This window comes from Ambystoma mexicanum, chromosome 5p, assembly GCF_040938575.1.
Source record: "Ambystoma mexicanum isolate Mex_15411 chromosome 5p, UKY_AmexF1_1, whole genome shotgun sequence".
NCBI lineage: Eukaryota > Metazoa > Chordata > Amphibia > Caudata > Ambystomatidae > Ambystoma > Ambystoma mexicanum.
In genome coordinates, this window is record NC_090930.1 from 1,096,053,951 (window position 1) to 1,096,077,159 (window position 23,209).

Below are 23,209 nucleotides of genomic sequence, written 5' to 3' on the forward strand. Positions count from 1 at the left end.
GATATGCAACACTTGACCAGTCCGTGTTGGACTCCTTGATATTTGAAAAAAAACAAAATCCCCCTTGCTGGAGCATCACCTACTAACGAAAATTAAAAAGTAAGTGAAAGGCATGGGGCATAGTTCCTGCTATCTAACACAAGAGCAACTGTTTTACATTTTGAGTATTAATAAAAGCAAATCAACCTAATACCAGCGAGGGCAGTAATAAATTGGGAACCATTTGTGTATAATGAAGTGGCAGAACACAGGCAAGTCCAGTGAACTGAAAAGTGCTGGAATTAAAAGCACCTCTGTACATACTTTTTTTATTTGCTCACCTTTAATAGTTTCTTCCACAACTTCAACCACACGATCTATTTGCTGGACCTGAAAGAGAATGAAACAAATTCAAAGGTCTCACCTCACATTTCCAGTTTATTAGGGCTTCAGTCATCCAATCTTGTATTGGCTTAATCGAGGCAAAATGAAACAGTCAATTAATATTTACTTGTTCAGAATCATTTCAAAGTCATTATATAGGCAGCTATTCTTTCATGCTAAAGGAAGGAACCAAAATTACCTAACAATAACCAAGAAGCGTCTAAATTCCTAGTCTCCGGCCAGGGCCCCCAAACATTTATTTTTTTGTAGTAAGCCAGCATGTCGCTGAATGCCACTTCACAGAAAAGGAGTCGTGTTTAATCTTTCAAAACTCCTGTTGGTTATTCATTGGGTGGAGATTGATGCCGATGGATGAGCGAACTTTAATGAACCTGGTGTCATTTCACAGTGGCACTTGGAGGAGAAGTGGTTCCAAACACAGTGGATTGATTTGTAAAGGCATCTACAAACAAGTGTGTTTCCAGTACTCTTTTGAAGCCATGTATGCTAGGCAATGGCTGGACTGCAATGGGTGAAATCTGTAATCATCTGGAATATTAGGATTTCTTTCTTCAGAATTCCTGCATATAGCAAATTGCAATACTCCATGCCGGAAAGAAATTCGGGCCATAATAAATTCAATCAATTGTTTGGCGTTGAGAGGAGGCCCATCTAAGCATTAACTGATGGCTGGTGTCTCTTCACGATAGCATGGATCTGAACGCGAAAAGGAAAGGCCTGTGTCGAACCAGAACTTTCTGCAGAGCTGGAGAGGGAAACCCAGTTCACTTGCCTTGGAAATAGCAGTACAACCCTTGTTTGTGATTCTTACAATCGGCATCCTGGCCCAGTGTCATAGAAGCAGAGGAAATTCTCTTTCATCTAGATGTGGATGAGTCTTAATTCAGGGGTCTAGGCTGGTAATCAAATATTTTCTTTAGCTGAAAGTAAATCTGAGGTTTGGGAACAGATTAGTCCGCTCCAGCAGTTAGGAATTCTTGCTTTGTCATTTCAAGTGTTGGAAAAAATATTTTTGCCTGGTCACTCTTTTTTAGGCTCCTCTGGGGCACAGACTTTCAGACCTCACAAGGCTGTCAGATTCAATGGTAACATACTTTTGTTCACAAAGATTCTTCAAGTTGCCTTGGTTCAGGTTAGCTGGAGCAAGCTGGCACTTGCTTCATACGGCTTTACCACCAGTTGAAGCATTGCTGCTTACACCCTTCCCTTGCTGGAAAGGAGCTTTGTGATGTCTCTGTAGGGTCAGTAGACTGCCCTCTCCACTCTTCCCCCTGAATGCACCCAAAGTCTCTGTGTTTCTGCTTCCCCTCTGGTTCAACAGCTGTAGTAGTTTATGCTTTTGAATAGGGTTACTCTCCCCAATGGAAGGCAGGCCCAGTAGATCAGGCAGCCTGTCTGGCCCAGGACTACATGATGGGCAATTTGTGTCATGGCCATCATTTTATGCTCCTCGATAGGGTAGCCTCAGGGTTAAAAGATTCCCTTAAGCGCCTGCTGCTGTTCAGGATTCCTGGACTAAACTACCGGAATCACCCTGGCATCGTATCCATTCCTCACGCCAGAAATCTAACCACAGACAGGCTGCAATGTAAGACCGTGAGCAGACATCACAGGAATACATCTCTCTTGCTGTATGCTTTGAGACTGGTTCAAAATCCATTGAGAATTCCTATATCAGCAAGTGAACGGTTAGTAACCGGCATGCTTTGGCATCAGAGATAAAATGCACTGCCAACCATTACACTTAAGTGCAATATAGCTTTGCATTATCATGAGAGCAGTACAATAAAAAAAATGATCTTATTTGATACATCAAGTTAAAACACTCAACTCAGATGACAAAAATCCTGCACATATTTTCCTTGCAGACTAGCTGAGTGCAGGAGTAGCGGGAACTCTTCTTTGCAGACCGCAAACTTAATTTAGGCAGCTATGATGCATAGTAATTTTTTGTTTCATTTTTGCAAACACAGCAGAAAATGATATATTTTTACCTTGGCTTCCCTTATTAGAGTCCCAAAAATAGATTTCCTTAGGTTGATTATTTTCTAATCTGTGACATGTTCATTTTAGAGTTTTCTTTCTAGGTATTATGGTTTCCAAAGGTACTAATGTAAAAGAATTGCATGTCAGCAAGCTTGCACAATAACCGGTGCAACATTAATGCAAGGACTCTTCCTAGAAGCAAACACTATTTTGTGAATAAGATCCTACATATTCTATCGAGGGTTGCAGACTTAACTCTCAATTAAACTGCATTTTAATTAAATATCTTGAAAATTATAACTGCTCATGCAGGAAGATCACAGAAGGGAGATATTTGCCTCCGACTCACTGGCACGTAAGTTGCAAGAAACGTTTAGACCACGCCGAGCAGTGGCAACTATCATGCTGAAGCTACAGTTTTCCCCATTTCTAGCAGGTAAAGTCTGTAGGGAAAGCAAAGGGATGTCCTTAACTTTGGTGATGGAAAAACTGAGCAAATGCTACACTTCTTTCCTGTGAGGGAGGGAGGAAGCACTGCTTGAAAGCGGGAGGGTTAGGAATTGCACCAACTCAAACACTTCTCTAAGACTCTAAAGTATAACCTTTTCTGAAAGCGGATATAAAAAAAGCATTGAGAGTTGCCGATATTAACCAAAATCATGATCCTTCCAATTTCGAATTTTTAGTAGCTACTTCTGCAACATTAAGTGTATATTTAATGTGAACTATGTACGAATAAACGTGACTGCTTTCATCAATTCAGACTTACTATTGACACTGAAAATGCAAGGGTAACATGGCAGTGTGTGCGAGGTGTTGGGGCCAGATGCTCGATTCAGCCCCTTCTCTGTAAACAAGTCTAATCTCAGCCCCAGTGAAAGTGAAGTTGACAGTATTGCAGAGGAAGTTTGTGATGGACTGCACAGCAAAGCACAGTGAAGCGTAGCTTCAGTATGAGCCAACAGTAATGGGAATTTTGTAGTTCGGCCTAAGTAGTGGCATCTATATGATGCTCATGTGGAGCCATGGCCAATGAGGGCAGAATAATATACTAGAGAGAACAGTTATTCTAGGAGTCCAGAATAATAAGGTACTTGGACATGCAAAGGTGAGGTCTGAAATGGGCAAAAAAAACTATATATATCAAACTACAACGAATCAAGAAAAAAGATTAGCAAATGGTGGGCAGCAATGACCCTCGCAATGTATTTGGAATAAAAAAGGATCCTGAGAGGCTTGAGAATTTTGGCCATCCCAACATATGAGGACATGGATAGGGAGCTCATAGCAGAATGGACAAATCACACTAATAGTTGTACCTTTGGGATGATACAAACATTGATTAAATATGCCAAAAAAGATTGAGAGAAACTCATCATGGAAATAGAAAAATTGGAAGAGGAATTATTTAATTCTAAAGAATCGGATGAGTGCAAAAGGAAAGTAGAACGAATGGAGAAACTTGAGCACTTTGAAGGAGAAATACGTATTTAAAAATAAAAATTCCAAAAATGTAAAAAGGATCATCAACAAGGAAGGATATATCAACAAGGAAGGGAACCATTGGTTTTGTGTGAAATTGAAACAACGTCGAAGCAAATATCGGAAGGTGCAGAAAAAATGGTGTCCGACTAAAACTGTTGAGAACGTATAATGGCCAAAATAGCTCTAAAACAGTACAAATATGAGATTATGCAGGCTAAAGCGAAACAATCTAGATGCAAATTAATCTGTCAGCAAACCGACCTAAAAAACTTTTTAGTGCCATCAGAAATCTAGCGAACCCTGATTGCATAAATACATGTCTGCGTCCCAGTCAGAAGATGGCTAATTAATTTAATAGTTTCTTTTTTAATAAAACAGTCAGATTAGAGCGAATATTCATGCTCACCTAGCCCCCGTCCTACTCTCAACTGAATTTGATTACATGACCGGAGGAAAGGCCCCTCTCTTTGAACTCGGCAACTTCACTTTGGTGGGGAAAGAAACTATTGACAAACTTCTTTGTGCTCTTAAACCGACTAACGTCAAAGACCCTACCCCAGCATACCTAGCTAAACATAACGTAGAGGCATTCAGTGAACCTACCCAGAGCTTTGTAAATGCCTCCCCTGACGAGGGTTATGTCCCAGAGGAATTAAAGAAGGCCTACCTTACACCATTGTTGAAAAAACCTGCCCTCGACCACAAGGTTTTAGCAAACTACCGCCCGATTCCAGGGCTATTATGGGCAACTAAAGTAATTGAAAAAGTTGTATATGCAGCTTCAGGATAATCTAGAACGCAATCATATCCTAGATGTACACCAGTCCGGCTTTAGGCCGGGCCACGGGAGGGTGCCTGCATTGCTTAAAGTCTGGGATGACATACTCGAAAATGCTGACAATAGTGACATCAGCATACTTGTCATGCTTGACTTGTCTGCAGATTTCGATATGGTAGACCAACATCCTCACCACTAGACTAAGCTCCCTGGCACAGGTATCTGACAAAGCGTTGAGCTAGTTTGAGTCATTTCTGACCAATCAAACACAACAGGTGAAACTGGGCCCTTTTTTGTCCAAAATGTTGACAATTTCTAGTGGAGTGCCACAGGGTTCATCCATGTCACCTGTACTGTTTAATCTTTATATCTGCCCTCTGTGAAAAAACATTTTACCCAGTTTGGTCAGTTTCATTCGTATGCCGATGATATCCAGATATATGCTAGTTTAAGGCAACCGGTGGAAGCAGCTGGGTGTATTCTGAAATGTGCAGAGAAAATCTGAACTTGGATGCTTGACAATAAGCTCCACCTGAAACCACTAAGACAGAAATGATTGTTTTTGGTTAAAAAAATTAATTGGAAACACTTTTTTCCATAATTCCATGTCCGTCACTGTTTGGAACTTCTTCCAAGTAAACGGACGCTGTAAGAAATTTTGGATGTATTTGGCAATCAAATTTGGGTTACAATCTGCATGTTAATCAGATGATCAAATCAGTGTACTTTCAATTGAAAATGTTGAAACCCGTTCTCCCTCTCCTTGCGGAAGGCGATCGACCAATGGTGGTAGGGACCCTTGTTAATGCAAGGTTGAACTACTGTAATGGGCTTCTGGTAGGTTGTCCCAAATACCAGTTGCAACGCCTGGCAGAAGCCCAAAATTCAGCAGTCCGACCGATCTTCTCATTATCATGGAAAAGGCCAGTTTTGGAGGAAACTCCATTGGCTACCAGTCCATCAGCGGATTTTGTTTAAGCTGCTATGTCTTATGCATTCATGGCCAAACAACACCATACCTAACCTCAAAGATTAAGCCCTATAATCCCATAAAATCCTTACGATCCATGAATCAAGATCTTTTGGTAGTTACCCCTTCTAGAGCGGTTTGCTGGGGAGATAGAAGGTTCTCAGTGGCTGGCCCTGCGGCCTGGAATTGCTTTCCGTCTCATCTACGACAAATAGAAACCCTGACTATGTTCAGGAAACAGCTTAAAACATATTTGAGTAAATTGCAGTCGAGTATGCAGTCATTGTGCTCTATGTTCTGTTAGTAAAATCTGCACCTAGATGTGGCTTGGGATATGTGCAGTATAACTTCTAAATAAAATCATATATGTTTTCCCACAAATATGAGCCAATCAAGGAACAACTATTAAAGAACAAAAAAACTACCGTAACAACTGTTACTGGGCAGTAGAGTCTACCTCATCAGAAGTTGAATCCTCAGATCCTGATTTCAGACCGATCAGGATGATTTTGGTTTTTAGAGGAATTCAAACTCCTCCATCTCGAAAGCAGGAACGAGAGGAAACCAAGTGGCAGACCCCCAGGAGGAGGAAGAGGAGGTCCAACAAGAAAACCCAGAGGGAGAGGAAATGTGGGGGATGGAAACATACAGAGTGAGATTACACGTTCTGGGAGAGGACAAAAGAGTAGAGGAAAAGGAACTCCAAACAAGAACTGAAAGCAAGAGTTTTCAATATTTCATACAGACTGATCACAGATAGTGAACAAGAAGTCCTAGAGTTGGGTTTATCCTTTTCTCCCACACAGGATTTTTACTTTACAGAAACTAGAATAGATTTGTTCAAATTTCTCAGGAAAATCAAATTTAAGAAGTTCTTTGCGACCAAGGTAAGTGGAGACTGCCCCCAACCTACGTCTTCCCCACAGAACCGAATATATTAAGTGTGAAAGATTTGGATGCAGTAACCAGTCTTGACTCTCTACAACATTCTGAAGCCGTGATGGCTGGACTTATACTTGATAATCAGCAGATCGAAGAACGATATGAGATATCTACGGATTTTACAGTGGAGAGTGGGCTTAAAAATAGGTCAACCTTCAATCCAGCAATACTGTCTAACAATATAGAGTTATTTGAAGAATGTGTGATATGAGATTTGAGGGATCTGGCTGATGCACCCACCTTTAATAAATCAAATCTCTCACATTAACAAAGGCTTGCTATTGACTCTCTAAAAAATGACGACACTATTGTCATCAGATGGCGGACAAAGGTGGAGGAGTTGCAGTTTGGGCCAAATACATGATTGAGGCTGACAAAATAATTCAACGTGGTAAATTGTTATGAATTGAGGGAGATTGAGTACACAGATGAGATTAAAACTGAGCTAGATAACATGAGTTCAAATATAAGAATTTGCTTGATGGGGATGAAATTCCATTTATGAAAAAAGATTTCCCAAAAACTCCTATAAGGTATTTCATACCTAAAATTCACACAAATATTGAGATGCCCCCGGGCAGACCGATTGTTTCATCTAGAGGTTCATTATTGAAAAATGTGTCTAAATAGCTAGATGTTTTCTTGCAACCATTTGTTAAAGACCTCAATTCATATATAAGAGAGACTACAGATCTTCTCACCACAATACAAAACATGGAAGGGGAGCAAAGATATTTGCTGGTCGCCCTAGATGTGACTTCACTATACACATCGATTCTACATACCAATGGGTACAAGCAAGCATGCCACTATTTTCTTGATTCGAGATCAGTTCGTTATAAACAATAGAATGATGTCATTTTAACTCTTAAAATTTTGTTTGGAACATACCTTTTGTGTTTGAGGATTGTTTATACAGACACAAATGTGGGACGGCCATGGGATCCTGCATAGCCCCGACATATGCAAACTTGTACATGGGGTGGTGGGAACAAATAAATGGCCTGGTCCGAAGCCAGTGATATGCATTTGAGTCAAATCATTTGTTGGCACAGATTTATAGATTGGTTTCTTGCGTGGAAAGGTTCCCAAGAGTCTTTTTTCAGAATACGTAAACATTATTAACACCAATGACATGAATCTAAATTTCACAGTGGAGAGTAGTCCTGTCCGATTAGTCTTTCTTGACTTAGAGCCATTTATTGGCGAGAAAAAGTAGACTGCAAACTACATAGGACAATTGTAGCTTCTAATTCCACCCTTCACGGCAAAAGTCATCATCCTATGAAATTGAAAGAGCATTCCTTATGGTGAAAAAAGAGCTAAGAGGAATTGCTCACGTAATGAGGACTTTCAGACAGAAGCCTGCAATATGGGAGCACACTTTCTAGAGAGAAGCTACACGAGACAGAGTATTACCAATGCTTATAGCAAAAAAGTGCACCGAGACAGGACTTGTTAAACGTTAAGAATAACAAGGCAGAGGACACCATAAGATTTATGACAAATTATAGCCTACAAGCAGAAGCTATAAGAAAGATTTTTCATAAACATTGATCGATTCTACAAGCTGGTGCAGACTTACACATTGATAGGAGATAATCCATTAATCACTTTCTCTAAAGCTAAGTAACTGAATGATCTAATATCACCTAGTATGCCTAGTACAAGAGCAGTTCAAGACAATTGGTTAAGAAGGATCTGCCAATAATGGTTTTGACAAATGTAACAATTGCAAAATGTGCAAATATGCAGACACCAAAGATAAAGTATGGTTCTAACCAAAACAGGTCTTGGAACATCACGCAGAAGATCACTTGCCTCACTAAATTTGTAGTATATGCAATGATAGGTCCATGTGAACAGATGTATATTGGGTCGACGATTTGTCAATTGAATATACGTATTCTACAACACTGCAGGGCGATTCTCAATATGGATGTGAATGATCCTTTAGCTGTACACTTCGCAGACAAACATAAAAGTGATGCTCCACTCATTCAGTTCTTTGCATTGGCACACATACCAGTGCACAAAAGAAGAGGAAACGGAAAGAAAATTACGTAAAATACAATCTAGGCTAATAGTGACATTCAAACCCAAGGGTCACAATGCTAGCGAAGAGCTAACTATACAATCATTAGGAGATTGAACACAGTACAGATAATAGAATGCGACTGTTATCTTTTCGCGCCTTGAAACACTTGTGTATAGGCGCGTTACAAATGCCATATCATAAAAAATGCAATATGTGGACTCATGGATCACTGGACAAATGTGCTCTCAAAGAAAAGTTATATTAATTTATTGACTTTTATGTTTTTAGAGTTTGTATTTAGAAATGTAATGATATATGACTTGGCACACCATGACAGCACTGGAAACTTAGCACTTTACACTATACAGAAGTATAGTTTGAATTTTAATAATGTAAATATTAACACATTTGCACAGTGATCTCACACTTTACTAGCACTAGAGCTAGCAAGGCATTGCACAGATGCACTTTTTTGATCCTTACAGTAAGTTTAGCACAGCCATTTAGCAAACTGGCACAGGATTGTAAAATGGGCTGTGACCATTCGCAACATAGGGATCAGATCACTACACAGTGATTATAGTCCAATTGAATAGAGTGTCTGCTGCTTTTGTTTGGCGTGATAGAAATTAGTAGTCTGAGACATTGCCACGCAGTATCTCACTGCCGTGGTTGAGATTACAATAGAACTAATTGACCACTTGGCCTTGAGGGCAGATTGTAAGAAATAATAAGTAAGGATCACTAGTGTGCAAGTCCAGTATTGTTACACTTTACATATGTAATGTTCATTATATTCTTGAGTAGAGAAATGCATTGGCCACAGTAAATCTGCAGACAGTCAAAGATAGCCGCCTGCATTTCGCAGGCATTGTTGAGTAAGCTGGAACAATAGCCACATGACGACTCTCAGAAAGTGTGGAAATAAAAAATACCCTACGTTACATGTTTGTAAATTTCGCCCTAAGAAGTCCCGGAGTTAGGGGTGGAACGCGTAGCGTGAGTTGGAGCGTCCCAAGGACTACTCATTCAGTTCGTAAATCCATGTTGGCTGATACATTTTAATGCGAATTGAAGATTCATTGAAAATAAAGTTAATGTTGTTGCACGAAACACCGGACTGAGTGCTCTATCAATTCAGTACTGGCTTGTGAGGTTTGCCGCGTACTAAAAGGCAACATCAGAGTCAGAACAGTTGTAGGAGAAAAAAGAATATATATATGAATGGCAGCACGGAGTGTATCCCGTCAGGAAATGCCTATAATCAAACTCAATTGATTACACAGCTCAAGAAGGATTAACCCGAGTGAGCCAGCCTCCACCATAAAGGGGTTTGTAGTTTGTATAATCCCGCAATATATTAGACCATGGTTACTCATGTGGCCCACTAGGATTTTTGGACTCAACTACCATCAGCCCTAGGCAGCATATTCATTGGTAAATGATCCTTGTAATTGTAGGCCAAAACATCTGTAGGGCCAAATAATGAGTAACAATACGGGGGGATGGGAAGAAAGAGGTTGAACGCTGAAGAGGGGGTGAGAAATCATTTGAGATGCACATTTATAAAGTGCACATTTATAAAAAAAAAACCTTGCAGAAAATGACTGAGGGGGGTGCAACTGTGCATGTTCGAATGTTATTGCAAGTTTCCGAAGATTCTTTGATTATTTTTATTGCGATATTGCAATACATACAAAATAAGATTGTCCTAGTGATGCGGTTTAAGTGGATTGCCTCTTTACTACAGAAGTCTTTCAGGTAATATACTCATTAATCCACTCCACATTTGCAATTAACTAATGAGTGAAAAACACTAACTTTTACAGAGGCTGTCTGCTACAGTCCATCCAGAGGTGGTGGTGGGGGATGAGGGTTAGTAATGGGGCAAATAAGTGGGGGACAGGGAGCGAAAAATCAATTGCTCTCAGTCCTTTAGATTCCACTGCTCTTTTTAAACTAGATGCCATTTCTTCCTGCTGCATTACATTTGGAGTGGGACGCGCTGCATCTCTTCAGCGTCTTGCGGACAGATCGTCCGTTCAAGACCAGCCCATGGACTCCCAAATCGACACTGAGCCCTTGGGCTTATCCTCCATATCTTTCAATCAGCAACTTTTTTGACAGCTGTCCTTTGCTGCTCCTCTTTTGCGTTCATCTGTGGTCTAGGGGAAGTGAGCCTTCAAGGTAGATTTTGAAACGGGCGTCAATGTAAGAGGATAGATAGCACTGCAGGCCGAGAAAAAGCACCAAGGGGGAGATGTTTTTCCATTAGATGTGAGAGAACACCGGTTGTTACCAGGACAGGCTAGCGTTCTCTCGGTACCAGGACAGGCTAGCGTTCTCTCGGTACCGATTGAACACGTGCATAGTCCTTCACTCGCTTGATCGTCAACACTGCATGCTCTCCGCATTCAGCACCCACTTTCCTTGCTTGTATAAAGTACCACAGATCCAAAGCAACTCTGCTCCGACAACTTTTGCTGAAATGCTATGCACCAGACCACACACTCTACATCTAGTGCGGCCACGATTATATACATTTGTTTGCTTCGTTTACATCAGGTTAACCCCCCACCGAATTTTGCGCCGATCCCATTGGTCCTCCTCTTGTTCATTCATTCCCCCACCCGAGATGTTCTATCACTGCCTATTATTTTCCCTCGTCTCCCGACGCCGATGCTTGCGTCCCCACTCCCTGCATTAGCATCCATACTATATGTTTAGGCCACAGCCGTCACAGTTGTGCTAACGTTAAATGAAAATTCCTCTTTTTACCTGATGTGCTGCCCCTGTACATTTTGCTGGATTCTTTTGTTTCGGGCTTCCCTTTTCCTTGCAGAATGGCTCTGTACTCTTTGTATTGCCTTAATAGTGAAGATTATGAAGGCAGGAGCCCCGAAAGGTGCCCCATGGGGTCCCAGGGTGGACTTGCCCTCCCCGATTGTCATGCATCAAGGCGGGTGGTAGCTTTGCATTGTGAAAAATGGCATCCACCTTGTGACCCATTTTGTAAAGGTAAAGTTCAGGTCTATTTTGAACCAAGGTACCTACAAAAATGGGGGTTGGGTTTGTCCCCCTCTGTGTCCTAATGGGTCACATGATCATAACACGTGTTTAAGTGGCTATACATGGCACCATGATGTCCGTCATCCTAAACTAGAGGCTGTAGCATCAAGTTCTAACAGGTGTATGCACATAGTATGTGGATTTGGATCCTGTGTGTGAAACCCCTACCACAGTGCTTGCGGAGGCCTCAGTGGCCAGTCACTAGTTGGTGGCGGAAATGTTTCAATGTACCTTGGGGCGATAAAAGACTGAAGTCAGCCCCACCAGCCCGTGTGAGGATAAAAAAATAAAGACCAGTCACCTTGTCTTGCTGCTGGAACACAACCCTGTACAGTCAAGATCTCCATGTGATCAGTTGGCAAAGCCTGCCTCTACAGTGGCCAAGATGGATCCAACTGCAGAGCTCCTTACCTCTGACCGATTAAGGATCACTGGGATCACCTCCCTTTCCGAAAGACCCCATCTCCCCGATACTCCTTCCCATGCCTTTATCGCTTTTCCTAGAAGCAGAATACACTTTTCTACGGATGATCTGGCACTTCTCCTTGATTGCTGGACCAGATTCTCCTCATATGGAGACACTGGCAAGAACCTTGGTTCCATCTCCACTATCTGGTAAACTCCAGAGGCTTGTGTGGTCTATGCAGGGCTGCTTTGCCAAATCTAAAACCCAGACTCTGATGTCATTGGCTCCTCTGTGTGCGAGTCCCGAGGATGCACCTTACACAATCTGCCTTGCTTGTGGTTTCTTGATGCAGACCCCATCATTGAAATCCAGCTTCTGAGCCCGTGGACATCGTAGGAAACAAGCCTCTGTGTTGAGCATCAGCCTCAACTCTGGAAACCGGACACCTACATTCTGCACTACTGGTTCAGACCTGCAGCCGAATTGGCAAAACATCTTGGATAATTCATTCTCTGATGTTTCTGCTGGTCTCCTCTGCACCAGTGGGCCATCGGAAAAGCCTTTGAGGTTTTTAGAAAAGGTGACCCCGGTACTGCCCTCGAAACCATGCACTGCACCTGCACTGGAGCTGAGCTCCTGGACTCTGGTATTCCTCTTCCGTCTCTGAGGCATGAGGCACGGCTGGATGGATTCTTCAACTTGATCCTCATTTTGGGGTATCCTTTTCGGATGCAAGGGTCTGCCATCCTTTAGATGCACCAGAACATTGAGACTACAACTGTATTTGCTCCAAAGGTGAAACCTTTCTGCAAAAAAACAGTCTTTTCTGTAAACCTTTGTACCACTGTCTTCGATGGAACTGTCTTTTCACTGCCTTTTAAAAAAAAAAGGCAGTAACTGTTATTAAACGCACAAAAAGCACTCCCCATCTTCTGGAGAAAAAATACTTTCCAGAAACTTTAAAGGCTTAACCCATTGCCACTTTACTAACTTATCTATCTTTTTTTTTAACTTTGTTTATTTTAAATCAAGGCAGGATGATAAGTACAGACATTATAAGCCGTGGTTATTTAGGCATGTTGAACCCCAGTCCTCTATCCCCCCCCCCTGCGACTTCTCCCTCCCTCCTCCCCCTGGTCCATCTGTCCCATAGGCCCTGTAGGCGGGCTCCTCCCTCCCGGGCAGTCCGAATTGGGCCTCAGCGGCTATGTGTCTTCCTCCGGGATCTCCTGATTTTTTAAGATCCAGCGGGCCCTCGTGGGTTTGTAGGTCAGAGCGGGGAAGCGCTGGTCGAATTCCAACACTGGGGCCCAGATATTCTGGAAACGATGAAGAGTTCCCGCTTGTGCTGCCGTCACCTTCTCCGCTATCAGAATGTCCCAAAGTTTGGTCCACCATTGAGCTATGTGAGGGCCTTCCGGGGTTTTCCAGGTTCGGGCCACCACCGTTTTGCCTGCTAGTAAGCAGTGAGTTACTAGTTTCGCTCTGGGTCCGGAGCGCGGATAGGACCCGGGAATTGGAGTACCCAGCAAAACCGGTTCTGGTTCCAAGGGAATCGTTGTTCCGGTAATTTGTGAGATGGACCCTAGGCAAGCTTTCCAGAATGGTTGGATCTTCGGGCAGTCCCACCACATGTGGAAGAAGGAGCCTGGGTGGCCGCATCCTCTCCAGCAAGAGTGGTCCACCTGGGGGTTCATATGGTGAAGTCTGAGGGGCGGATAGTACCACCGCAGCGTGATCTTATACGCACATTCCCTATTGGTGATGCAGGTGGACAAGTTATGTGTTCTGGTCCATATGTCAACCCAGGTTTGATCCTCTATCAGGTGACCCAGGTCCGCTTCCCATTGGGCCATGCAGCGGGTTCTTGTGGTCAGGAAGTCGCTTAGAAAGCGTCTGTACAGGGTGGATACTCTGCCGCGGGTTGGAAGATCTCCCAGGGTGAGTTCTAAGGGCGTGTTGCTGCTTGCAAGGTTTGGGGATGCGAGCACCAGTGGCGTAGTTGAATATATGTGAATCTATCCCGTTCCTGGAGTTGGAACTTCTCCTTGCATTCGGCGAATGTGAGAGGTCTCTCCCCCGTATACAGCTGGTCTATGGTCTCCAGCCCACCTTTGATCCAGTTACGAAAGTTGCGAGAATTCATACCCGGTGTGAACGTTGGATTATGAAAGACCGGGGAACATGGGCTCAGTCCTCTTGGCACTCCCTTTCGTTTTAGCGCCCAGTCCCAGGTGCTGAGGTTGTGTTTAGTTGATAGCAGGAGCTCTCGCCAATGGGTCCTGAGGGGGGGCGGGATGTGTGGTAGAAATCGCAGGGGTAGGGTTTCCCGTGATTGTTCCAGCTCCACCCATCTGGGGCGGTTTGTCATATTTTGCCAGGCCTGGACCTGGGACAGTTGGGCTGCAACTCTGTAGGCCTGTAGGTCTGGGACCCCTAGCCCTCCCAATTTGGAGCTCCCCAGCATAGTTCTGAGAGGGATTCTCGCTTTCTTACCTCTCCAGATAAAGTTCAGCATTTTCCTCTGGATCCCTCGGAGAGTTGGCGTGGGGATTGCCACTGGTAGTGAGGCGCATGTGTATAGGAATCTCGGAAGGAGGTTCATCTTGCATGCAGTGATGCGCCCGAGCAGGGAGATCTCTTGGGTCTCCCAGCGCTTCAAGTCGCCTTCCAGTTCTTTGAAGAGTCGGGGAAAATTGGCTTTGTACGTATCCCTTGGGTCAGCCGGGATGTAGACCTCTAGATAGGGGATGGCACTCTTTTCCCATGTTATTGGGCACATCCTAGTCAATGGTTCTTGTTCTGCTGTGGTGAGGCCAATACCCAAGGCGGATGATTTATCGAAGTTTATGGTGAGGCCTGAGACTTCGCCGTAGCTGGTGATTTCGTGTATCGCGTGTTTGAGGGATGAGTGGGCCTCCGAGATCGTGAGCAAAATGTCATCCGCGTATAGGGCGAGTTTATGGTGCGTGGGGCCACTTTGTATGCCCTTGATTTGGTCATTCCGCCTAATTTTTTGTGCGAAGGGCTCCATGGTGAGAGCAAAGAGCAAGGGCGACAGTGGACAGCCTTGCCGGGTTCCGCATGATAAGGGGATTGGGGCCGAGTTGTGGCCGTTGATCCTCAGGCTTGTTTTAGGGCTATCATAGTTGGCTAGAACCATTGTTTGGAAAGCTGGTCCGAAGCTGAAGGCCCCTAGGGTGTGTCTAATAAACGTCCAATCCACCCTATCAAACGCCTTAGCTGCGTCGAGAGCCACTAAGACTAGTTTTTGGGAGTTCCGGGAGGCAAGGTCCACCAGGTTCAGGGTTCTCCGGATGTTGTCACATGCTGTCCGGTGTAGGATAAAACCTGCCTGGTCGGGGTGGATGATCTTCGGCAAGATGCGATTCAAGCGGGTTGCTAGAATTTTTGAGTATATGTTCGCATTGATATTTAAGAGTGCGATTGGTCTGTAGGATGTTATGCTTCTTGGGTCTTTTCCAGGTTTGGGCAGGAGGATGGTGGTTGATTCCTGCATCGATGGGGTCACCGCACCCGTTTCCCTGAAGGAGTTGAATAGGGTAGCCAGGTGGGGGGTCAGTTGTGCTCTGAATAGTTTATAGAACCTGGTTGAGAAGCCATCTGGGCCGGGGGCCCGTGTTTTAAGTGATTTGATGGCCTCCTCAATTTCCTCCCCTGTGATGGGCTCCTCCAGTTCGTCTCTCGTTGCGTCGGAGATCCGGGGCACTGCTGCCTGCTGCAGGTATTCCTGCTGTTGTGATAAGTTTCGTGGGGTTGCTTTCATGATTTGGGCCAAGTAATCTATTGCAAGGCGTTGCTTCTCGGGCTCTGAGTATAGTGTGACCCCGTTGGCATCACGCAGGCCCGTGATTGCGTTGATGCGTCTCTGCTTGGCTAGTTTGGCCACCAGAAACTTGTTCGCCTTGTTGCCCTTCGCGTAGTATGACTGTTTGGCCTTCGCCATTAGCTGGGCGGTTTGTTCCGCGTAGTGGGCTTCCAGTTTTTTCCGTGCCGTACGGATGATCCGTTGAGTTTTGGGGGACCAGCTTTTCTCCTTATGGAGTGCCTCGGCCTCTCTTAGTTCGTTCTCTAGGGCCGTCCGGGTCTGACGTCTGTCTCGATGGTAGGCCGCACCTTGGGCTATTAGGGAGCCCCCGATTACTGCCTTCACGGCGTCCCAGTTGTTTGCTAATGAGGTGTCTGAGGCTGGGTTTTCGTTAAAGAAGTTTCTTATTCCTGTTGCGATCTTGTCTCTGGTGGCCATGTCGTTGAGGATCGGGTCGTACAGCATCCATTTACGCGGGATGTTGGGGTTAGGGTTATGAACCCGGAGTTCCAGGAGCACTGGGGCATGGTCGGATATCGCTCTTGTGCCGATGGTGACCTCTTTGACTGAGGGGAACGTATGCGGGGAGATCAGGAACAGGTCGATCCTTGAGAAGGTGCGATGGACAAAAGAGTAAAAGGAGAAATCTTTTTCGTCAGGGTGGAACACCCGCCATGAGTCTATTATCTCCAGCGTCCTGAAGAATCGAAGGAGGCTGAGTGCTTGGGCGAAGTCGCTTGGAGTCGGGGGGTGTGATCGGTCTTTGGTGGGGTCAGGAACCCCGTTGAAATCCCCGCCGACAATTGTTTGGCCCTCCACAAAGCTAGCGAGAGATGTGCCCAAGGAGTCATAGAAGTGTGACTGTCCAGTGTTGGGAGCGTATACTGAAATGAGGGTATATAGGTCTCCCATTAGGAGGCATTTAATCGCTGTAAATCGGCCTTCTGGGCATATTTTCGTTTCCAGAATCTGTGGGTTCAGATCTTTCCTTTAGAGAATCCCCGTACCTCCTTTTTTATTTGTGCCAGAGGCGAAGAATTGGAGCGGGAATAACCGGGATCGAAGGCGGGATACATCTGCCGGCAGCAGGTGGGTCTCTTGAAGCATAGCTATCGCTGCGTCTTCGTCACGAAGTTTCAGTAGAATTGCCTTTCGCTTGTTGGGGGAGTTCAGGCCATTAACATTCAGGGAAAGGATCCGAAGCGACTGAAGGTCCTCTGAAGACTCACTCCCCGTTCCTTGGGTTAGGGGGGGGTCAAGGGGTGGTGGCTCAACTGCCATGTCTGTTGGGGAAACTCTTGATATCATCCTGCACTTGAGGTTTTAACGCGGCGCCCCAATGGGGGGCCGCAACTTTAACAGGGAGGTAGACCGACATTGTCAGTACGGTCGTACCTAAGGCCAACAGGGCCAACTGTCCCATCACGTATCGTGTACTGTGGGTTTCCAAGGAACAAAGGGTGGAAAGTATCCTTGGAGTGGGTATGAACCATGGGTGTGGCCCGCCGCCACCGTGTTCAAGGTTGGTGAGCTCGAAATCTAGGTGGCGGGTCCTGCTTCAAGCAGGGGCATCTGTGTCCAGGCTTACTTGCTGACGGAGCCTGGGATCGTGGAAGTGTCCCCGTTCATCTCTTTCTGTTGTTCCGCTGGGTCGACGACCATGGCGTGCGTTTGGGCTTTGGAGAGGGAAGCGGTCCAGAATCTTCTGTCCTCTGGGATTGGCGTGGAAGGATCTCGGGGTGAGGTTGGGTGTAAGATTTTCTCAGCCTCTTCCAAGTGGCTGATTCGGCGTAGGGTGCCATTATATGTAAACTGGAGAGCTGTCGGAAACAGCCATCTGTAACGGATCTGTTGCACCTGGAGGAACAATGTCAGAGGCCGAAGTGCTCTTCTTTTCTGGAGGGTGAGTGGTGAGAAGTCCTGGTATATTTGAAGAGGAGTGCTCTGAAAAGTGATCTCATCTCCTTGGCGACTGATCGCTGATATTGCCTCTTTCGTCGTAAAGAAATGGACCCTGGTGATAACATCTGGGGGGGGTCCGAATCTGTCCCACGGCGCGGGCGGAGTCTGTGGGTCCGGTCCAGCAGGAGCTGGGATTTGTCCAGATCCGGGAGTAAGGCCTCGAAGAAGCTTCCCACGTAGTCCGCTAGTTTGTTGTCAGAGATAGAGGACGGGACGCCCCGAATGCGGAGGTTATTTCGACGTGCCCTATTTTCCAGGTCTTCATGTTTGAACTTCAGGATCTCGTATTCGTGATGCAGGGAATCGATAGACTTTTGCACTTCCCCCAGTGTGGTAGCGTGATCCTGGGAATGGTCCTCGATCTCTCCGAGCCTCCGTTCGAGTTCTGTGACCCTCTGATCCGTTTGGTCAACTTTAGCGGTGAGTTCCGAGAGGCAGGCGCGGAACTCCGATTTGATGTCCGCCATGAAGGCTATCAGGTCTCCTTTGGTGGCGAGAGCACCCCTATCCTCTTGTGGCTTCTGTGGGGTCAGTTTAGGAGGATCCTGTTTCTTGGGTTTCTCCGGAGCCGTAAACATGGCGGAGATATCTGTGCCCTTGCTCACCTTTGTCTGCCTCGACATGTTGCTCGTGTCAGGCGGTCTTGATTAAGAGAGTAGCAGCGAGGCCTAGGACGGCGGGAGACTGCACTCGGGGAGTTCCTCACCCTCGACCCCCGCTCTGGACTAGATCTGGGGGAGTGGTCAGGGGCGCCCCAGGAAACGGTGTGGGGAGAGGGTCTCCGTCGGGGATGATGCAGGATGGCCGCGGGGGGAGGGGTGGAAGTCTGCTCTCTCGGTCCCTCAGTGTGTATGTAAGCCGTGGTCGCCGAGGCAGCAACCCGGAGAGTTCTGGGTCGCCTTGGTTTAGATTCCGCTCCCCCTCTCCAGCTCCTCGGTGTTCTAGGGCCCCACTACCGCCGGGTGCGGAGTGTGCTGCTGGGTTCCGGCTTGGCGGCCATCTTGGTTTCTTCGGTCGAAGACGGGGGAGAAGTTCAGCCGCTGAATTCTGGTAGAACGCCTCCTCGGTCGAAGGCTATGTTTAGCCAGGTTGTGCCATGTCGGTTCCGGTCGCTTTAGATGGCATTGGCGACGCAGAACCCCGCTTAAAACCGCCGGAATTCGACGGCGGGCATCCCACGGGCGGCCTCAGAGGAGCGACCACATCGATGGCGCTCCAAGCCACGCCCCCCCTAACTTATTTATCTTACAAAGTTATACTTACTGGCAACTGTATCGGTTGTTATCATTATATAGATATTTTTCTAAAAATATATTGTGTGGACAGTTTTTTCTTGTGTGTCTTAAAAGTGTTTAATGTACCCTTTGACCACCCTGCTCACTTACTAAGTGTTAGTCCTAGGCTGCTCGACCATCGTACCCCTTGGAGAGGCTGTTCTAGCGAGGTGGATGTACCTGGGCCCTGAAATAGTCCCCAAGGAAAATTACCAAACAGATAACCCAAAAGTTGGACCGTCCCTGTGAGTGACAGTGCTGTGTAGCCCCTGCTGCACTGGTAACCTTAACTCTGGCAGGCAAGCATGGGACTGCCCGTCATTTAGGTTATCGCCTAAATAAACAGCAGCTTTAATGGCCAGGGTGTCACCTACTGCAAGAAACAGAACATTAAGTACAGGAGAAGAACAACAAGTATATGATACTGATACATAAAATAGGAATGTTTAAAAACAAGTGGGCAACCAACAGACTCCCCAATAGGAACGCTCTTTCCGTAACCACCCTGGTAGTGTGGCATTTCCATTTTGGTCATCACCAGATTGCCACAAACCTGATGTACCTCTTCTTTCAGCTGTGGGCAGAATCTTCCCACTTATTACCGCAATCTCTTCTCATTCCAGTGGTGCAACACGTCTCTTCCCTTTCTATTAACAGAGTATGCAGCCCAAAACTAGATGCAGGCACTATCTTCACTCCCCCCTTATCCCAATACTGCAAAGACGTGACACTTAATCAGTCATTCGCACACGGTGGCCCTCTACACCTAGATCAGAGCAAGAGCACTCTGTGTGCTGCCCTTAGCATGCCATAATGATGCTGAGCAGACACTCGGGATGGCCTTAGTGGAAAGGGCTGGTAGGCTGCCAATGCACCTCTAGCTCTCCTTCCGGGACTACTCATCAGGAATGGAGCTGCCAGCTAACAGAAAAGGCCTCTGCCAGCCCTGCCCAGAGCATCTTGCCAGGAATGGCAGCTGTGCTTGTGCTTTCAGGCAAGCTGAGGGGGATTGGGGATAAGCGCTCAAAAAATGAAATGCTTTTCCATCGACTCGCAGATTGATTTTCTTTTTTTTATAATTTGGATAGCCCCGATGGCACAAAAACACTAAATGAAACCATGATTTCAAGATACCATTTTTTCTATGCATTTTTTCCATTGAAAAAAATAAAGATCATTTGTTATCTCAAAGCAGCATAACATTGTTCTCTGTGGGAACAACCAGGAACTCGGGAAATGTCCCCACCTCCTGTTTGTGTCTGGATCTATTGCCTGTAAGCTTCATGTCACATAACTTGTTGGATTTTCTTTTTTTCACAGTGACTCTAGGTTTAATTTGTACATTGCTGTACTTCAGTATTTTTTCTCTTTTCTATGCTGTTGATGAAGTTCGTCATTGCTTCACTTTGGTACCATCTCATTAATTAAATATAAAGCATTCTTTTATTTTTAATTTTTATTAAGTGCATGTGGTCAAAAAAATGACATTTCACACTACACTATAACTACAAGATAATACAAAAAGTTCTTCAACAATATGCATTAATGTCAAAATGTGATTTCATCGAAAAACATATTTTGGATGTTTCATGCTATGGCAGCCTAAAACAATTGGAGATTAATTTGGTTATTCTTCATTAAAAACAGTGTGATATCCCTTCTTATATCCCGTTGGACACATTAAAAAGATTGGTTAAATACAATTTAAGAAGCAATTAGTTTAACTTTCACAATCTGCCAAATATGGAGTGCAGCTGCGGTTGCGACCAGAGATTCCAGAGAGAATATATCACTCCAGAATTGCTTAGATTCTATGTTACGTAATTTGACATAGTCCTTCTTGTACAATGAACTCAAACAGATATACTGACATGGTGTGCTGTTTCAACACATTTTGAGCAGTATCTACATATTCGCTGTTTCCTAGGTATATTTCTCCAAGCACCAGTATTCCCCAAGACAGGTAAGATGTCGAATCTTAATTGTAATATAAATCGGATAAGCTCCAGTGAGCGGGTTTTAGTTAGATAACTACAGGGACTCTATAAACCCCCCCCCCCCCCCACCTCCCACACCACCCTGCTGAGAGTATGCAAGGTATTTTGGTCGTTAGGTCAGGTGAGCCAAGTATTTAATTCAATCAAAGTGTCTGGTTTTCTTTTCAAATTCCGGTAAACAGAAATCGACTGCTGTTATGGGAGATTCATTCATCCCAATATCTGTCAGATATTTTGACACTTCAGCCTCTATCTCTTTGAACCAAATGGAACTGCTTTTCTTTTACGCATGTTCCAAGTTCAAGGAGAGAAGTTTTGGTTGGGTTGCTAAATTTGATCTTGGCCCAGAACCTACAGACTGTGACCCTCCAGAGGGAGAACGAAGACTGGAGTCCTAGTTGCAGTCTAATCGCGTCCACTGTTGCTGCACTAGGTAATTCTAGAAGTGATTGCACGATCTTACCCTCCAACTCAGGTAACCAATGTAATGCCCTTGCTGGGAAAGCTTCTAGAGCATACAAAATACCTGCAGTCACTCAAATCCTGTAGGTCTGGACCTTAGCTTCTATAGAAGCACCTGCGAGGTCATTGATGGCCCGCCTAATTGTCAGCCACTCCCTCCAAGCCTTGGATGGGATGGTATCTGTCAGGTAGGAGAACAAAGGGCCATTATAAAAACACTACAGAATAAAAAAAGTCTGTGTATACATCCATTCCATTTTCATTGATACAATACTATTCACCTGTACAATGATTTCAATAAACAAGCTTTTAATAATATCATTAACGTGGCAACAATATCCATTTCATTCGTGAGACACTGGTCCAGTCCAGGTTTTAATTTAGCATTTAGGGACTTTTAGTCCTGGCTTCATAAAAAGGCAATCCAATAAAACAAGTCTCAGAATGCAAAGTTGAACCCGGGAGTGGACTAGCATCTACTGAATGGAATGGATGATGTAGGAATGTATGCATAACGGGCCAGAACTTTTTGATTTTAGCAATTAGGAGCTGTATAAATGGGTTTATTTGGCTCGTCTGATAGGCTTTGATTTTCAAAAAAACATACCATCTTACCTTAAACCACGTGGGTGGAAGATTTTCCATAGTGGAAGAAATTGATCTAACAAGTTCTCTCTTTCCACCCATCAAAGATGAAACCAGAAGACACCCAAGCTCCACGGGGGGAAAAATCTGGGAAGCATTCTCTCTGGGATGCAGATAATGACATATCAGGCAATAATTCTACTGCATTTAAAGAAAATAAGGGAGGTGGAAAAGGCGTTCAGCTTGGCATGCATAGAGGTCAGATCTGCTACATCCAACTTCTACCATGACATTCAGTCCCCACCCAAGGAACGATTAAAAAATAAAATAAAAACTGTTCCACTACCCCCACGGTCTCCCCCACCACTCCTCGAACCCTGCATAGATTTCTGATTGGAAACCAAATATGGCAAATTTAAACTGACATTTTGATGTGCATCATTTTTTATTTGATCAAGTTCACAAGTTACAGGTTAACCCTCATACAATACTGATCAAATTCAGTGACTCAGAGATAGAACAAGTTTTAAACAATTCATCTTTGGGGGTAATGTAAAGGTGCTTATTGTCATCAGTGATAAAGTTGAACTGCTGAGTCTGCTTGGGCCACAGTAATCTATTTCATAGTTTTTAACAATATTTCTTTATGGATTTAAAATGAATGTCAAGAGCTTATCGGCCAATGACTGTCACCTCGGCGGAAGAGACTGGAACTTTCTACTCCACATTTGTGTCCGTACCACCTGAGGTGCAATGTAGCAACTTACATGGAAAGCATCCTTCCAACTGAGCGTAGTGAACAATCACATGTATCAAGTACTAAACAAACTTATCAGAGAGGACAGTTTCGATATAAGAAAGTTGTTCAAGGCGCTGCGGGCACCAGCACTCGCGTCCTCTTAGTTTTCATTTGTGAGAAGTTACCCATGTGGGAGCAACAAAGAGGGCTATATTTAATTTGAACTTTGTGGAGTATCTATCGACCAAAACTATGAAAACATGACATGAAAATGACTGTTTTTTTACTGATCATATCCCACCT

At 44.7% G+C, this 23,209-nt stretch overlaps 1 protein-coding gene across 1 annotated transcript in view; it reads right to left on the reverse strand.

The window, feature by feature from the left end:
- The window catches only part of CDKAL1 (CDK5 regulatory subunit associated protein 1 like 1), a 3,349,023-nt gene that overhangs the window by 2,354,044 nt on the left and 971,770 nt on the right, over positions 1–23,209 (reverse strand). Inside the window, exon 6 of the mRNA XM_069613575.1 lies at positions 321–369. Coding sequence (XP_069469676.1) covers positions 321–369 — 49 coding nt within the window. The remainder of the gene's footprint in view (positions 1–320; positions 370–23,209) is intronic.